Here is a 15,366-nt window from a genome sequence, read left to right as displayed (position 1 = left end):
TATGAATAAATGATAGAAATCCTAACAAAGCCTACAGTATGTTTGTGAGCTAAATCATTTCAGGATTGATCAGTCAGGACTTGAATGGGTTTTTTTTTCTTTTTTATTTGAACCTTCTCATTTTTATTCAAGAGCCATAAAGTGTATCTGCAGGAACACGACAGCTGTGATAGCACATCGGTCACTGTCTTCTCGGATGTGTCTCAGCCTATAGTTTGATTGTTCCCTGCAGAATAGTGATGGTCTGTCCAGCTATGTTGATTCTTCCATCATCTCTCACTTCAAGTTCCAGCTCGCCGCCACGACTAGAGCACTGGTAAGCTGCACAGGCACAGTAAGCCAATTGATAATGGATAAAAGTGGAACACAACATCAGTTATCAGATAAATGACACATTAGTAATACGTACCCAGCAATTTCTTCTTTCCTAGTTTGTCAGACCAGTAGCTGCCTAGGACTGTGTGGGCAGATCCTGCCAGAGCACATAAGCAGGAATAGGTTAACACTTTCTCTCAAAATGCATTAATAAGACACCTGTAAATGCATCCACTTTAATCACTTTAGTCCAGCTGCTTATATGTAAATGTTTTTAGACACACAAATGTTCAGAATTATGTTATTTGATGAATAATAACTATAGATTACATATTAGTGAAGGGCAATCATCTTACCAGTGACAGGATCCTCAGGGATGCCAACCCACGGAGCAAAGTTTCTGGAGTAAAAGTCATATCCTGGCTGGCAATCCGGTGATCCTGTTTCCACATTTTAGCAGCATTTGATATTTAATGTTTGTTGGCAGAAACATTCAGTGAATTTTGTTATACAAATTAAAATGAGCAACAAACGAGTCCACAGGACGGTGATGGCAAAGTACTGTGCTCTTCATCACCATCATCATTAAAACACCAAATGAGGGAATGTTTTTAGCAGAGTGCTGTTCATCCCTCCAGCAGAGGTGCATTGAAGCTTTTCTGATGGTACATGGTGGGACAACACCTCACTTAAACACTTCATGTTGGTTTTTCTTTGGTTTATTCTTAAAGGGAAGCATTGACTGTTACGTCTTCAATTTAATGGAATTGCTACATGTGGTCTGATCCAACAAGTATACAACTCTACACAGCTCCGATTACCTTTCATAGTGACGACGACAGCTCTGACTCTTCCACTTCTCTCACTATTCTGAAGAGCCACACTGTCAACTTTCAGATGGGTAAGCACGGAGCTGGAGAGAACACACAAAAAGCACATGTACATTTACAAAAATGTGATGAGTGGGTGTAGAAGGCTAGTTGCTTGATTATTTGTTTGGCCTTCAAACATATGAATAAGCCCCACTACCTGGAAGCCTGAGAAATACAACTGATTGTTGTTGCTGAACAAATGTTTAAGACTTCATGAACAACAGGACCATGATTCAGATTCCTTTCAATTTGGCAACAAGCAAAGTTTTTTTTTGGTTTTTTTTGTTTTTTTACTAACGTGTCACAGCTGTCAGCCAGTCGAATCAGCAGCTTCTTGGTGTTGTTGGACAGATAAACTTCCTGAACGGGGAGGTTTCCCACTGCCGCCTGTGTCACACATGTAAAGGCAGAGACTTAGCTGAACACACTCAGACACACATACAGGAATGTAGCTACACTTTCACAAACTGTTCACAAAAATGTGATAGTTGACCTTGATGGTATCTTTGAAGTCGTTGGGATCCTGAAATAAAAGGAGTTCAGAAAGAAAGCCATTTTACATACACTGTTAATAAAATACAACAATCGTTTTATTTATTTATTTTTGACATTACAGGATTTGATGAAAGTGTTTATGTAACTAAAGAGAAAAGTTTATTTTACCTGTCGTGTGGGGGGGTTCAGAGGAAAGTCCATGATGTACCCTTCCTCCTTCTGGGTGACGCACAGATCTCCACTCTTGGTCTCAAACACCAGGGTGGGGTTTACATTTTCTGAAAGAAAACATCCATTACATGGTTATATGCTGGCACCTCTTTGCTCCTTTTTGCAGTCAGCTGCATTGTGCGGTACAGGCATCTCTAAAAAAAACAAACAAACAAAAAAACAAATCACTCCAGCAGCCTTTTCTAATGCACCGTGGTGTCACTTTTTCTTTTTTGGAAAAACATTTTTATGTGTAAATGTTGCATCTTACTGTTGTATTGGAACAGCACTGCTGCAGAGGCCAGAGTGGCATGACCACACAGATTGACTTCAGTGGTTGGTGTAAACCATCGAAGGCGGAACCTTGATCCTGTTAATCACACATTTAAGACTTTTTTTCAATTTTGTTTTGGTTTTAGTTTCAAATACACAAAGTTAGGCAGTGCAGATAATGATGTTGGTAATTGGCTTACATCCACAAAGGTCTTCAAGGTCAACTTAATGATTTATTGGTTAAAGATTGACTAAAAGACTTATAATTTAGTAACCATCATTCTTAAAAGTGTGGTGTGTTGTCAACGTATATAAAAGTACTGTAAAGATTTAAAACATGTCACATTTGACCTATGACCTCCCCTTCAAGGTCAAGACATCTAAACATTATAATAATGCTATATAGAGCTACTTAAAACTGTTTCTTACTGCCATTGAACTGTCAACATGCAGGCATATAGGGAAAGATACATGAGGTTTATAAATGCCACATTTCTTAGGACATCTGACCTTTTCTTCAATGTCAATAGTATAATATATAAAAAGCTTATTAATGTCCATTTATTTCCAAATCAATACCAATTATAAAGGGATATATACAAAATACAATGCTATTAAAGTAAATACTGCCCAGAGAGTGAGCAGTCTAAGCCGAGGTTTGTGCTCTGAGTATTTCTTGTTTGTAGTTTTCACACTGAAAATAGCAAAGCAAACTAAAAGCAAACATACAGCATGCTGTGATTATTCATTTTTGAGCATGCTTGTGGTGTTGGACTCTGTCAGTGGAGTCAAAAGGGGACATAGAGAATCTGCTCATAGCTGGAAGTAATTAAATTGTGGGAGATGAGAAAAAATGTGGGAGATGGCTCTAGAAAACATCTGTGTGTCAGCAGAGAACTGCAAATGTCAGATGATATTTTTGGCAAATTACAAGAATACTGAACCCTTACTGCCATGGTTTGGGTTCACTTTTTACTTATTTAATTTAAATAACAGGCGCACTTTAAAAAGTCATACATGTTTTCATCTTATTACATTTGGACTTTTGTAATTCCCTCTAACCAGTTGTTTTTCTCTCCTTTCTCAGCAAATATAATTTAGAGTATTTTTCAAAAGTCACATTTAAGTCTGAAGTAAAACTTATTGTATCTGTTCCTGCTTCCTCTTTGTAAATAATACCTGCATTCCTCTTGGACCGACTGCACACTGCAGTTTTTCACTGTGACAGCTTGTTGCACAATTCTTTGGACTCCATACAATGTAACATTGTTACCTGACACACTGCTGAGGACAGGTGTTTTTCAGTTTGTGCACACAGTGAGTAAAATGCTCTGTGTGTGTTTAACTGCAAAGGAACACTAAACATAAGCTAATGAACAGATAAACCTAACTTGGAAAAATAATGAGCTCCTGCTAATGGTTGTGGGTCCTTAATTCTGCCTAATGGCACTAGTTTGATTTTGCTGAAGGCTAACCTTTTGTGATGCTCTTACGCAATCCAAAATTTGTAATTGACATTTCCCAATAGGTACAAAGTGCCATGAAATAGACTTTGTGGTGATTTGAATATATTTTTCTCTAATTTAACTGTATTTTGATCCTTAAATGTCTGTTCTCTGTGGCAAAACTTTAAAGTTTTAATTGTGTGACAGTGTCACATCTTCCTATGGTCACTAGCAGATATTTATGTCCTCAATAGTAACCTGGAAGCTGAACTTCTTGCTAAATTTTCATCCTAATACCAGCTATCTCAGGGGGGCAGTTTGCTTTCATTGAGTAGATTTGTCCTTTTTACGGATAAACTTTTTTCACTTTTTTTGTAATCTCAGGCAGACTGATCCAGGCTTTTTTCCTCATCACATTTGGACTATTTTAATTCCCTCTATGGAAGGCTCAGCCAAAGGTCCCTGCCCTTATCTGCCTTGTTCAAACTTTAGCTGCCTGAGACGAGAAGAGCCAAGATCACATTACTCTCACTACATTAGACTTATTCAATATAGAATTGATTTGAAACTTTGCTTTATTGTTTGAACAGCCTTACATGACTTCACTCACCTGGTTAACAGAGCCACGGCCTTGATTCAGACCTTCCTAACTGTTCCTGCTGCTCACATCTTTACAAAAAGAGATCTGGCATTTTCTCTTAGACCCTCACAGCTGTGCAAATTCTTCACCACTCCTCACAACTTTTTTTTTTTTTTTTTTTTTTTTTAATAAATAGTGACTCCTTTTTTCCTATCATACAATTTCCTTGACTCATTTATTTCACTTGTCATATTATTCAAGTTGTGTCGTGTTTTTATTTTTTGTTTTATTTCAGTCTTTTTTTTCTGTAAACCATTTTGCAACGATTATATACATAAGCGTTATTATTATCATCATTCTTATGACTATAAATTCATACAAACTTGTTAATCTATATTGAAAATTTCTATCCTGCACCTATAGGGGCTACTTTAAAGTTTAAGCAGCATGTGAGCCATACACCATTCTGTACACTTTTGAAAGAGAGCTTTCCATTACAGCAATATAATCTAAGAGGCTTTGGAATTGGCAAGGCAAAAGTGATCTGTATTAAAACAGACATACCTGTAGTAAAGCTATCAGAGGGATTCGTCCTGGTGATGAAAGCAGTTTCTGAGAGGTTCATCTCTGCTGCTATCTTGTGATACAAGTCATCACTCAGCTCCTGTTAGAAACACACGATTTAACGAGCAAATGATAGTAAGCTTCTGGCAGACAAACAGAGGAAGTTTGCTCACTGAAAATGAATAACTAAATAAGTTAATTGGAAGCAGCAGGCTGGTGTGTCTTATTCAGTTCTTGTGTGACAGCAGAGTTTTCAGGGGAACGCAACAAACCACTTTCATTTTCATAGTTGAATTTACAAAAGATTGTTTGAGTTAAAATACCTTTAAAAACACATCTTGTCGAGTTTGTTTTGCAGAAAGAATTTCTGTTTCTGGTCTGCACTTGTGCGAAGCACCGATGCAGGCCGCCATAGCGCAGGACTAAACATTAAGCTTTGACCTAAATATTCTTACTCACACGCTGAAGTGGACAAACTGCCGCTGGGTTTCCCTTGAACGGTAAATTGGTGAAGGCATCCAGCGTGAACACTGGTATCTCCATTGTAGGTGAGCGAAAGAAGACGAAAATGGCTTGGAAGTTAAGAGCCTCCTTCCTTCAGCCCGGATTTTGATGGAAAGGGTCCACACGCAGTGCTGTGGATGGACTTTTGACCCTCCCTCTGCATGTGTTTTTTCTCTCTCCCTGCAGCCTATCCTATTTTCCACTTGTTTTAGTCATATTTAGACATAACCGGTTTGCGACTGTAGTAGAATGACTATGTGTTTAAGACTACAAACTTTACCCCTTAAGATTGTCAAATAACCACAGTTAAGTGACTATCTAAAAATAACATTTTTAATGCGATAAATACTGTTTTGTATTGTATAGATAGCCAGAATATGCATGACTAGTCTTACAATATTTTGAAAGAGTGATTAATTTATGATTATAGACACACAAAAAATCCGACTACCCTGACGATAGTTTAGTCTTAAACGCATAATCTAGATTTTGAGTTTACAATAACGGGCACGCTGAATATTTGGTAAATTTTTATTTTTATTACATGTCCCAGATACCAGCTCTCTTCGGAGTCGTAAACACAAGCGTCATATCAATAAGCAATTTGGAAAACACGGACTAGTAACAGAAAAAAAAGACGCTAGAATGAATCAACGTTTATAAACCGAAATCTCGCGAGAACATACCTGTGCAAGTTTGCTGGCAGTGTCACCTGAGGCACGGGGCAGGAGCAGGAGACCGGGGATAAGAGGAAGCGGTGAGATAATTTTACCGGTTCACTCATTGCTAACTGAGGATGTGTTTCTTTATGGGGTTGTGTTTTGACATCCAGTGAAGACGCAGGACCGTTAAAACGAGAATTCGTTTGTCCTGTACGTTTGACCGCTGTCTGTGTCCTACAGTTAGCCTTAGCGGCTAGTCTGCTAAATGCTAATGTTGCCGAGCTAACGTTTTCGCGTAAGTCTGGCTTACGAGAAACATATAACTAGTATGAATATTAGACTGATGGATACTCAGATTTGGAGAACTTTTTATTAAGATGCCGTCTTGCGTTTAAAGGATCAAGTTGGGTATAAGTTGAACTCCGACTAGGTTAGCTAGCGCGGCTCTCGAATTTTTAGCACAACACATAAACAGCTGGAAGGAGGAAGTATCAGACCATAGCTATTTAAGCTGTTCTGGCCGCTGCAAAGATACAGAAAGTCGTTATTAGATATGTTCTTTGAAAGCTTTTTGTGTCATATGTTACTAATAGTTATTTACTTTGTTTTATTGTACAGTTCCGGCGAGGTTTGTTGTCAGTTTAATCTGAATTTAAAAGTAAAAAAGAGTCTAGTCTGTCACTGCGTCGACATACCCGTAAATGTTAAAATATGAGCTGAATGCAAACTATCCGGATAGATGCACCAGTAAACATTTAATCTCAGTGTTAACTTTTGCCAAACCTGTTGCTCTTGCAAATCGGTTGACAAAAATAGGATTGAAGGGGAAGATTGGCAACAACTCGAGTGATCTTATTTATGTTTAACAAGCCAAATTCCTTTAAATTAATTATTCCTTCAGCTTTTATTCACCAGATTAAAGTTAAGGCCATCATGCCCACACTTAACAATGAGGGATTGTTAGTGCAGCCTAACTTTGTTTTTAAATTCTTTTTAAAATTCATTTTGTGTGTAAAGCACACACGGGGGATGTTGGCTATCTCAGGATCTTGCTCACAAGTGAGGGCAGAAAGGGATTGGATGTCGGACTGAGGCTTTTTTTTTTTTTTTATTGCAGTGATGCAGATGCTGAACCGGATTTTTGTGATAAAGAGAGACCTGAAAGTGAAAGCAAAGCTGTCAATTTACCGATTGATATACGTCCTTACCCTCACCTATGGTTATGAGTTCTGGGTTGTGGCTGAAAGAATGAGATCACAGATACAAATGGCGGAAATTAGTTTTCTCCTAAGGGTCGCTAGCCTCTCTTTTTAAGATTGGGTGAGGAGTTCAGCCAAGCCACAGGCATTCAGAGTAGAGCCACTACTCCTGCACATTGAAAGGAGCCAGTTTGAATAGCTCAGGCATCTGATTTGGATGCCTCCTGGGCGAGGTGTTCTGGGCATGTCCTACTGGAAGAAAGCCCTAGGTATTCCCAGGACACTTTGGAGTGCCTTGGTGTTCTCCTGAATGAGCTATAGGAGGTGCCTGGGGAGAGGGAGGTCTGGGTTTCTCTGCTTAGGCTGCTGACCTCACGATCTGGCCCCAGAGAAGCAGGAGAAGATGAATGGTCAAGTACTGTTTGCAAGCCAGAAGCATTAAAAACTTTCCACTTCATTATCATTAACAGTGAATGCACACATTATTAAAATGCACACCAGAATGCAAAGAAAAATAGTAATGGCAAATAGTAATTCATAACAATAAATGCATTTTTTTTTTTTTAAGTTTGTTCAGTGTCCAGTACCCCCAGAGCAAATGACCAGAATACTTTTGGTCCTTTATATAGATCTGGCACAGGACTCCACATAGTGACCCACGCTTGTTGGTCAGCAAGACTAGAAGCATAATGTTTAGAGATGCACTAAATATGATTTCTCTTGGCCGATTCAGATTTGTTTTTGAAGTCTGACCTACCGATCCCTATTTTCTAAGAACAACAAATGACAACACATGGAAATGAATATCTACTCGTCTTCAATGCAAAAATAAAGCTAATATGAGCTGCTTTCTTGCCACAAGGAGTAGCCACAGCAGGTAGTGCCACCCATTTGATTTTTTTTTTTTTTTTTTTTTTTTGGAGGGGGGGGGACTGTTTCGAACTGGAAAACTATACACCCTTACTGACACATCTGACTGGAATAGAGCCAGTAACTTTTTTTTTTTTTTTTTTTTTTGGCAAATGAATGTTAATCATAACACTGTGGAGTCAGCTTCAATGCAAAATATCAATTTTGTAATAAATGGATTATTAAACTTAAGAATTCATAACTAAGCAAGTGTTGCTGACACAAATGTCTTTCTGCTGTGTTGTGCCGTCTGTGACAGTGAGGATGTCTTTGAATGACGAGGGGTACGTGGTTCGGATCAGAGGACTTCCCTGGTCCTGCACACAGGAGGAGGTGGCCAGTTTCTTTTCTGGTGAGGAAACAGACGTCTTTACATCCTCAGACAAGACCTTAGCTGTTAGTGTTGAAATTGTCACTAGACTAGTTAAATCGATTAGCATGGCATTCAAGTTTGCATGCACAAGTCTTTTGTAGCACATCTCTGTTTTTGTTATATGCCACACTATTCAAATTTCAGTAGCAATATCAAAGAGCCAAGGGTATCAAGAAAAATGGAAATTATGACCAAAGAATTGGATAAAACATCCAAGCTTACAAGATGATTTTTAGGACAATAATGTAAAGGTTGTTTATTACTTATCCAAACTTACCTTGAGTGCCTGAACTTGGATGTTTAATTTTTTTTTTTTTTTTATCTTTTTGCAATGGTTCCCTACCATTACCTCTTCTCTAGCAGAAGACATCAGTTTAAAAACTTGACGCAATCTCTCTTATGTTTAGACTGTGACATCGCGGGAAAAGTAAATGGAGTGTGTTTCACATACTCAAAAGAAGGCCGTCCGAGTGGAGAGGCATTTATTGAGCTGAAAACAGCAGAAGATTTCAAGAATGCTCTTGCGAAGGACCGTAAATACATGGGGCACCGATATATAGAAGGTAAGCAAACTGGTTAAAACTGAGCAACAGATTTGAATGTTAAGGACACTACACACTGAACACGTTGAATTTTGCAATGTGATCCAGGAGTTAAAGCTGTATCACAGCTGCTTTCGTACACATTTCACAATGTCAGTGGGGCAATTTGAACTATTATTAGCAGAGTTGGCAACACATAAGGAGGTATCAATCATTCTAGAGAGGCGTCATTGTTTAGCTGTGCGTCTGAGGTAAAATGGTATTATTTTACCATTTCTATCTCATTGTGTATTCAGTCCCAGTGTGCAATCTGAGTTACAGGCACACTTGCTGCCAGATGCAGTGATCTGATTGGTTACATCTGTTTATTCAGATCCATAAAATCCAGCTTGGTTCAAAATAAAAGCAAATGCCCCAAATTCGTCAACTGAAATTATGCGGTCAGTGTGAACTGCTGTGTTAAGAAAAGGTGAGTCAGAAGAATATTTTTAATGCAAGAAATAGTTACATTTTACGCGTCTGGTGCATAAAGGTTTGTTGTTGTTGTTGTTTTCTTTTTTTTTCTTTGTATCATTAATGGTTCATAAAGCAGCAGTTATTCAGTTATATTGGGTTCCTCATTTGCATATGAAGCCTTTAAGAAAACTGTAATGAACATGTTTAATTTATGACCAGCATGTGATGTTTGTGAGTCTCTCTCTCTCTGTCTGTCCAAATCAGTGTTCAAGTCGAACCGTAGTGAGATGGACTGGGTGCTGAAGCGTAGCGGTCCTGCTGACTATGACAGCTGCAGTGGCTGCATGCTGAGACTTAGAGGCCTGCCCTTTGGCTGCAGTAAGGAGGAGATTGTTCAGTTTTTCTCAGGTACATGAACACTGAGACTTTTGGGTAAATACTACATAAAACTGTATTGATGTTACAGTAGATATTTTAGTCTCAAGGATAGTTTTTCAGTGCTGTAGTTTGTGTTTTGTTTTTTATTGTTATTCAGAACACCGTATCAGTCAAATGAGATGCAACCATAAATTAAATTGAAGACAAACACTTAAGAAAGCCCTTTGTCGCTTCATTGCAATATAGACCTTGTACAGAATATTTAAAAAGGCTATAAAAAGACAAGTCTTTTTAAAAAATAAATAAATAAAAAAAATAAAAAATAGAGCTGTCAACTTCACACGATCTTCACTATAAACAGGGCTATATTAGGAAATGTGATGTGGATCATTAAAAGAAAAAAAAGAAATCCAAATACTGCCAACTTCACTTTGAACAGTGCTTTTCACTTTTGCCACTAAACCCCATTGCAATACATAGGCATATGCTAACCTTCAGAGTAGATTGACAGGTTATTAAACTTAACATGATTAACTGTGACTAAGTTATTAAACATGTCTGCGTGTTCTAATGTGCGTTTGTTCTTGCAGATTAGTCATGCTGTGCTTACTAATTTGTCCTTGTCCGAATTGTTAGTAGTACAGCAATGATGTTGGTGTTCTGTTAGTCCATTATTTAGCACATTTGTATGACTTAAGATGCCATAGCTCCTAAAGTACTTAATAAAAGAATGAGCTGGGCTGTTTTGGCTGAGGGAAGACAATCCCATAAAACTGATCTGGGGTCAGTATTAATGACACTGGCATTAGCTATCTAGGATAATATACACTAATGATTAATATAGATGGATACTAATATTATATTTTTTTTCAGATGAAGCATAATTTGGCCATTGTGCTACATACACTCTGTAGTTTTTTTTTTTTTAAAAAAAAAAAACAAAAAAACAAAGGTGAACATACAGTGGCTTATAAGCTGACTCCAGGGCAGTTTTTTTTTTTTTTTTTTTTTTTTTTTCCCCCCTTCTGTTCCACTGCTGAGCAGCAAGTGTAAAGTCAGTCCCCTAAGATGCTCCTATTTTAAGTAGTATGAGATAATACAGCTGTTGTTTATTTGCTTTAATGACCCATTAATCCTTAAAGCTCCACTGATGTAGTGGGTGTTGTACAATCAATTCTATCAGTCTACCTACCGACCTATGTATTTGTGTGCTTGGGTTAAAGGGTTGAGAATCGTGCCAAATGGGATAACTCTGCCAGTGGACTACCAGGGGAGGAGCACAGGGGAAGCCTTCGTGCAGTTTGCCTCAAAGGAGATAGCAGAAAAGGCTCTGGGGAAACACAAGGAAAGAATAGGGCACAGGTGGGACAGATGGGAAAGGGACGGGCTGGACTGGGTTGGGCTTCTGTTAACAGCATTTAATGGGTGGTGATATTAGAATAATTGTGGTATTATTGGGTTGGGGTCTGAATATAAGCATGGGTGGATGTGCTAGTGTGATTTATTATTATTATTTATTTTTTTATTTTTGGTAAAACTGATAAAATGGTAATTAATAATGGGTGGATCATGTTATATTTATTTTTATGCTAATAAGCTTAATTGGTTTATATATTGTAATTAAATGTGAAATATTGGGATGGTCTGTCTGTTTTTTCAAATAAAGGTTGGTGTATTATTTTTGTCATAGACAATTTTCCCGTGTTCATTTAAGATGTGGGAGCTCTATTTAATTGCCTTACAGAAACATTTGGGTTTAATAAATGATTCATTGGTCCTTATTTTATGACCTTCGTTGATTTATGTAGATCATTTATTATGGGTGGGGGGGTATAAGTATAGAATTAAAACAAACAGCCAGCACAGGTTCAACCATTAAAGCAGAGAAACAATAAAGCACCTAAAAGCCCTGTAATGATTTCCTTGGCTGTAAGTAACAGTGGTGAGGTTGGTGTAGAAATCCTTTACTTCAGCCTTAAGCCCAGCTAGTGAGATTTTGAGGTCAATCATTCAGACCACTGATTAGAATATTTCTACTTTTGTGTCTTTATCTTCTCTCTGTAAATTATATCTATGTTTGTAACCTTAATTGAGCCACTTCAACACCTTAACCCTCTCCTCTGCCTCTTGTTTTTTTTTATCCTGCGTATCTCTATGTACCTCATATTTCAGGTACATAGAGATTTTTAAGAGCAGTCGTAATGAAATCAGAGCCTACTATGAGGTGCCCCGGCGGGGAATGGGAGCCCAGAGACCAGGGCCCTATGATAGACCGATGATGAGCGGCCCCAGAGGAGGGTTTTTTGGTCCTTCTCCTGGCCGTGGTGCCACCATGATGGATAATATGAGGAGTGGAGGTGGTTACGGAGGAGGTAAGCAGTTTTTGTCTGAACCTGTAGAAAAGGACCTTCAGTTTTATTCAGAATAAATTATATTCAGTTCTCTCTCATTCTGCTGGTGTAAAGAGCCTTGTTTCACCTGTAGTGTATCTGTGAGCGGTGAACTGCAGATTGTCTTTGCTGTGTTACTGTGTCCAGGTTACAGTAACTTTGACAACTACAACGGGTTCAACAACTACTGTTTTGGCAACGGCATGTTTGACGAGCGAGTGAGAGGAGAGAGGGCAGGAAGAGGTAAAGTTCAGATTTTATTTGCCTTTCAGAGTTGTGTATTTGGAGTTTAGTGCCCCTGCTGAAAGGCTGAAATATTTTCTGATATTTGGTGATTACATTTGGTTAATTGCATTTTATTTTTCTCAAACATGTACTTTATCTGCACAAAACATTTGTTAATGAAAACAGGAATGTGCTTGGATGTTTAGTAAGTTGCCCAAGGACATTTTAACATACGGATGAAGGAACTGGGGATTCCTGCACTGCCAAGCTTCTGAATAGTAGACCAACCCTCTCTGACTCTAAAAACTGAAAACAAGATTTTTGGGGCCCACAGTTGCAAACTGAATAACCAGTGAGGAACGTAACTCGTCTATCCAGAAGATATGTTTAAAAACCACGTGTACTACTACACCACACACCCCTGTTTCAAATGATTAAAATAGAAAATAACTAATGAGCAATTTCAGACTTTACATGTTCCAGCTTGTATGATTTGAAACTAAAATCATTCAAAAGGCTTTTCTACTTTTTTTTTTTTTTTCCCCAGGACGAAAATGATTGTCTTGCCTTTTTCAACAGCCATCTTAAAAATGGTCACCATCTTGAGTTTTCAAATAGCTAATCATGAATCTGTAACTGGTACTTCTACCTGCCTGTGAATGATTTCCCTGCAATTTTATCTACTGCACTAACTGCTGATGTCAATAAGTGAAATTAGGATTTGCTTTGTGAAGCAGATGTCTATGGCAGTAAATCTAAGACTTCTCAGTGAAGATTTAACACCTTTATATAAGAAATATATATTGTACACATATGAAATACTGAATTACTGTTTTGTTTTTCTCTCCGCCCCACCACCACCACTTAGGAGTGGGAAGCCATGGTTACAGTAGTCAGAGTGATGTCGGCTCAGGCTTTCATAGCGGTCATTTCGTCCATATGAGGGGTCTACCTTTCCGTGCCACAGAGGGAGACATCGCTAAAGTAAGAAAACGCTACTCTGATGATTTGTCTTAATGTCTGGATCAAGCATATCAAACTCTGTGGATTTAACTGAAAATATTTTTATTAGGTGGCAGAAAACTGCATTATTCAGTTGAGTGTGTCACATGTGAGAGAGGGTTTTCATACTTTCTCATTTTTGAAGTTAGAAGTTGGAAATGTATTATCTATGTGGGAACCCAACCTGTCCAGTCCTTTAGATCTGAGATGTCTGGTTTCTGCTCATGTCTTAAAATATCCAGAATTGTATTAACCTTTATTTATTTTTCACAGTTCTTCTCTCCTTTGAACCCGTTAAGGATCCACATCGATATGGCTCCCAACGGCAAGTCAACTGGAGAAGCAGACGTGGAGTTTCGCTCCCATGAAGATGCCGTGGCCGCCATGTCCAAAGACAAAAACCACATGCGTATGATTTGGCTTTTTTTTTTTTTTTTTTTTTTTTTTTTCTCTCTCTCTCTCTCCTCAAGCCAGTGTTTCCATTACTCTCACTCAGAGATACTTGTCAACTCACAACAGAGATGCAGAATAAGACAGAAAAGTGGAAAAATTAAAATAAAAATGTCAGTGAGGCAGAATTAACATAGGAATACATTTTAAGGAGGTTAGTCTTCCTATTGAGCTTAGACCAAGTGTCTCATTTTCCATGGCGTGCAGATATTTCAGCTTGATTATCTTTACTAATCAGTTTCAGATAAATGCATACATGTCATTTACATTAATGTCTAACAATATTTATTTTTAAATGAAACGTCCATAAACTTCTTTGACTGATTGGGTTGATGTTGGTTTTCCACAGAACATCGCTACATCGAGCTGTTTCTTAACTCGACAGCCAGCGGTGCCGCTGAAATGAGTGAGTTTTAACAGTGTTTTGTTCAGCTTGATACAGTTTCATTATACATTTATAGTTTTGAGAATGAATTTGATCGTTTTCAAACCAAATGATCTTTTTTGAAAACCTTTCAGGCCGTGGCAGCGGTGGTTACTATAGTAACTCAGGAGGAGGAAGCTCCCGGAGCAGCGGGCTGCGAGGTGCATACTGATGATGTCATCCCACAGCTCCAGTCCATCCTGGCGTTCATGTCACGTCTCTGAAGGCCACATTTAATCAATGAGTGTTTCTAAGCAGGAAAGCTGACGTGAAGTTCCACATTTTCTTTCCTTTTTTTTTTTTTTTTTTTTTAAAAAGGCAGAATGAAAAAAGTAAGACACAGACATGACCACAACGAGCACTATTTTCACACTATTCCTAGAAGCATATGAAGAACAACACGGCTTACACGGAGATAAAAATCCCGGAGCTGTCACAGGTGCTGAACGTGGTCAACTGGTCATGTCAAAGGATTAATGTTTCATAAATTGAAGATTGTAGTACAGTTTATCTGAATACACACAAATACAGAAAAGATACAAATTGCAGAAAGAGATGTTGTCTTTTGTAATCATATTTTATGGAATGGTATTAAGAGCGTTACATCTGAATGCATTAGTTTTTGATGACTTTAGTGGGATGCACTTTTTTTTTTTTTTTTTTTTTTAAATTCTCCAGTGCAGCAGGAGCTTCATCCCACAGAGCAACAGCTGTGGTGTTTGATATGTAAGGGGTGGGTGGATTGCTTTGGTTTGGGTATCTCGTTGCAAGTCTTCATAGGTTGCGGTCTTAATCATCTTGATTGAAGTGTGTTCAGATAATAACATCCATTTGACCTTGACTTCAGATCAGCTTTTCTGGTTGAGAATGTTTTGTAAATGTGAGCCTGTGTGTTTTTTATGAATGTTTTCACAGTTCATTACAGAATTTAAAAAAATAAGTTGAAATATTATATTCCACTCTCAAAGAGTGGAATTAAAATAAAGTCTATATTTGAGCTGTAAGATAGCTTGTGCAGCTGTTGTACATTTTGCCTAATAAATTTTATATTTAATTGTCTTTCTGACTCTGTTATTTGAGGACAAATCTCCATATTGA

At 37.9% G+C, this 15,366-nt stretch overlaps 2 protein-coding genes across 6 annotated transcripts; one reads left to right on the top strand and one right to left on the bottom strand.

Moving 5' to 3' along the window:
* Positions 1–86: 86 nt before the first annotated feature.
* Positions 87–6,056, bottom strand: LOC120721016 (phenazine biosynthesis-like domain-containing protein 1). 2 transcript variants are annotated; one of them, XM_040011013.1, is made up of 10 exons: positions 5,945–6,056; positions 4,755–4,854; positions 2,164–2,262; positions 1,851–1,960; positions 1,681–1,710; positions 1,486–1,574; positions 1,137–1,228; positions 672–755; positions 410–472; positions 87–321 (listed from the first exon to the last, which is right to left on the bottom strand). In XM_040011013.1, the coding sequence occupies exons 2-10, from the start codon at positions 4,813–4,815 to the stop codon at positions 209–211; spliced, it is 741 nt and encodes a 246-aa protein (XP_039866947.1). In that variant the 5' UTR covers positions 4,816–4,854; positions 5,945–6,056; the 3' UTR covers positions 87–208. The 2 variants fall into 2 exon arrangements, with proteins under 2 accessions (XP_039866947.1, XP_039866946.1); XM_040011012.1 differs by lacking the exon at positions 5,945–6,056 and adding an exon at positions 5,214–5,402.
* Positions 5,914–15,327, top strand: hnrnph3 (heterogeneous nuclear ribonucleoprotein H3 (2H9)). 4 transcript variants are annotated; one of them, XM_040011007.1, is made up of 11 exons: positions 5,914–6,015; positions 8,288–8,380; positions 8,809–8,964; positions 9,664–9,807; positions 11,001–11,139; positions 11,950–12,149; positions 12,315–12,410; positions 13,261–13,376; positions 13,668–13,803; positions 14,194–14,250; positions 14,364–14,440. In XM_040011007.1, exons 2-11 carry the CDS (start codon positions 8,293–8,295, stop codon positions 14,438–14,440), a joined length of 1,209 nt encoding a protein of 402 aa, XP_039866941.1. In that variant the 5' UTR covers positions 5,914–6,015; positions 8,288–8,292. The 4 variants fall into 4 exon arrangements, with proteins under 4 accessions (XP_039866941.1, XP_039866945.1, XP_039866943.1 ...); XM_040011011.1 differs by lacking the exon at positions 5,914–6,015 and adding an exon at positions 6,073–6,215; XM_040011009.1 differs by lacking the exon at positions 5,914–6,015 and adding an exon at positions 6,553–7,996.
* The last annotated feature ends 39 nt before the right edge of the window (positions 15,328–15,366 follow it).

This window comes from Simochromis diagramma, unplaced genomic scaffold (genome assembly GCF_900408965.1).
Source record: "Simochromis diagramma unplaced genomic scaffold, fSimDia1.1 OVJJ01000603.1, whole genome shotgun sequence".
Classification (NCBI taxonomy): Eukaryota; Metazoa; Chordata; class Actinopteri; order Cichliformes; family Cichlidae; genus Simochromis; species Simochromis diagramma.
Note: the sequence above shows the minus strand (reverse complement) of the source record. Positions and strands in the feature narration are given on the sequence as shown.

Coding starts and splice junctions, on each gene's coding strand:
- hnrnph3 (XM_040011008.1), top strand. CDS start 8,293: ATGTCTTTGAATGACGAGGGGTACGTGGTTCGGATCAGAGGACTTCCC. Junction 8,965..9,663: donor GGGGCACCGATATATAGAAG/GTAAGCAAACTG, acceptor TGTCCAAATCAG/TGTTCAAGTCGAACCGTAGT. Junction 13,377..13,667: donor CAGAGGGAGACATCGCTAAA/GTAAGAAAACGC, acceptor TATTTTTCACAG/TTCTTCTCTCCTTTGAACCC.
- LOC120721016 (XM_040011012.1), bottom strand. CDS start 5,297: ATGGAGATACCAGTGTTCACGCTGGATGCCTTCACCAATTTACCGTTC. Junction 1,961..2,163: donor AGTGCTGTTCCAATACAACA/GTAAGATGCAAC, acceptor GTTTTCTTTCAG/AAAATGTAAACCCCACCCTG. Junction 473..671: donor CCCTGAGGATCCTGTCACTG/GTAAGATGATTG, acceptor GTGCTCTGGCAG/GATCTGCCCACACAGTCCTA.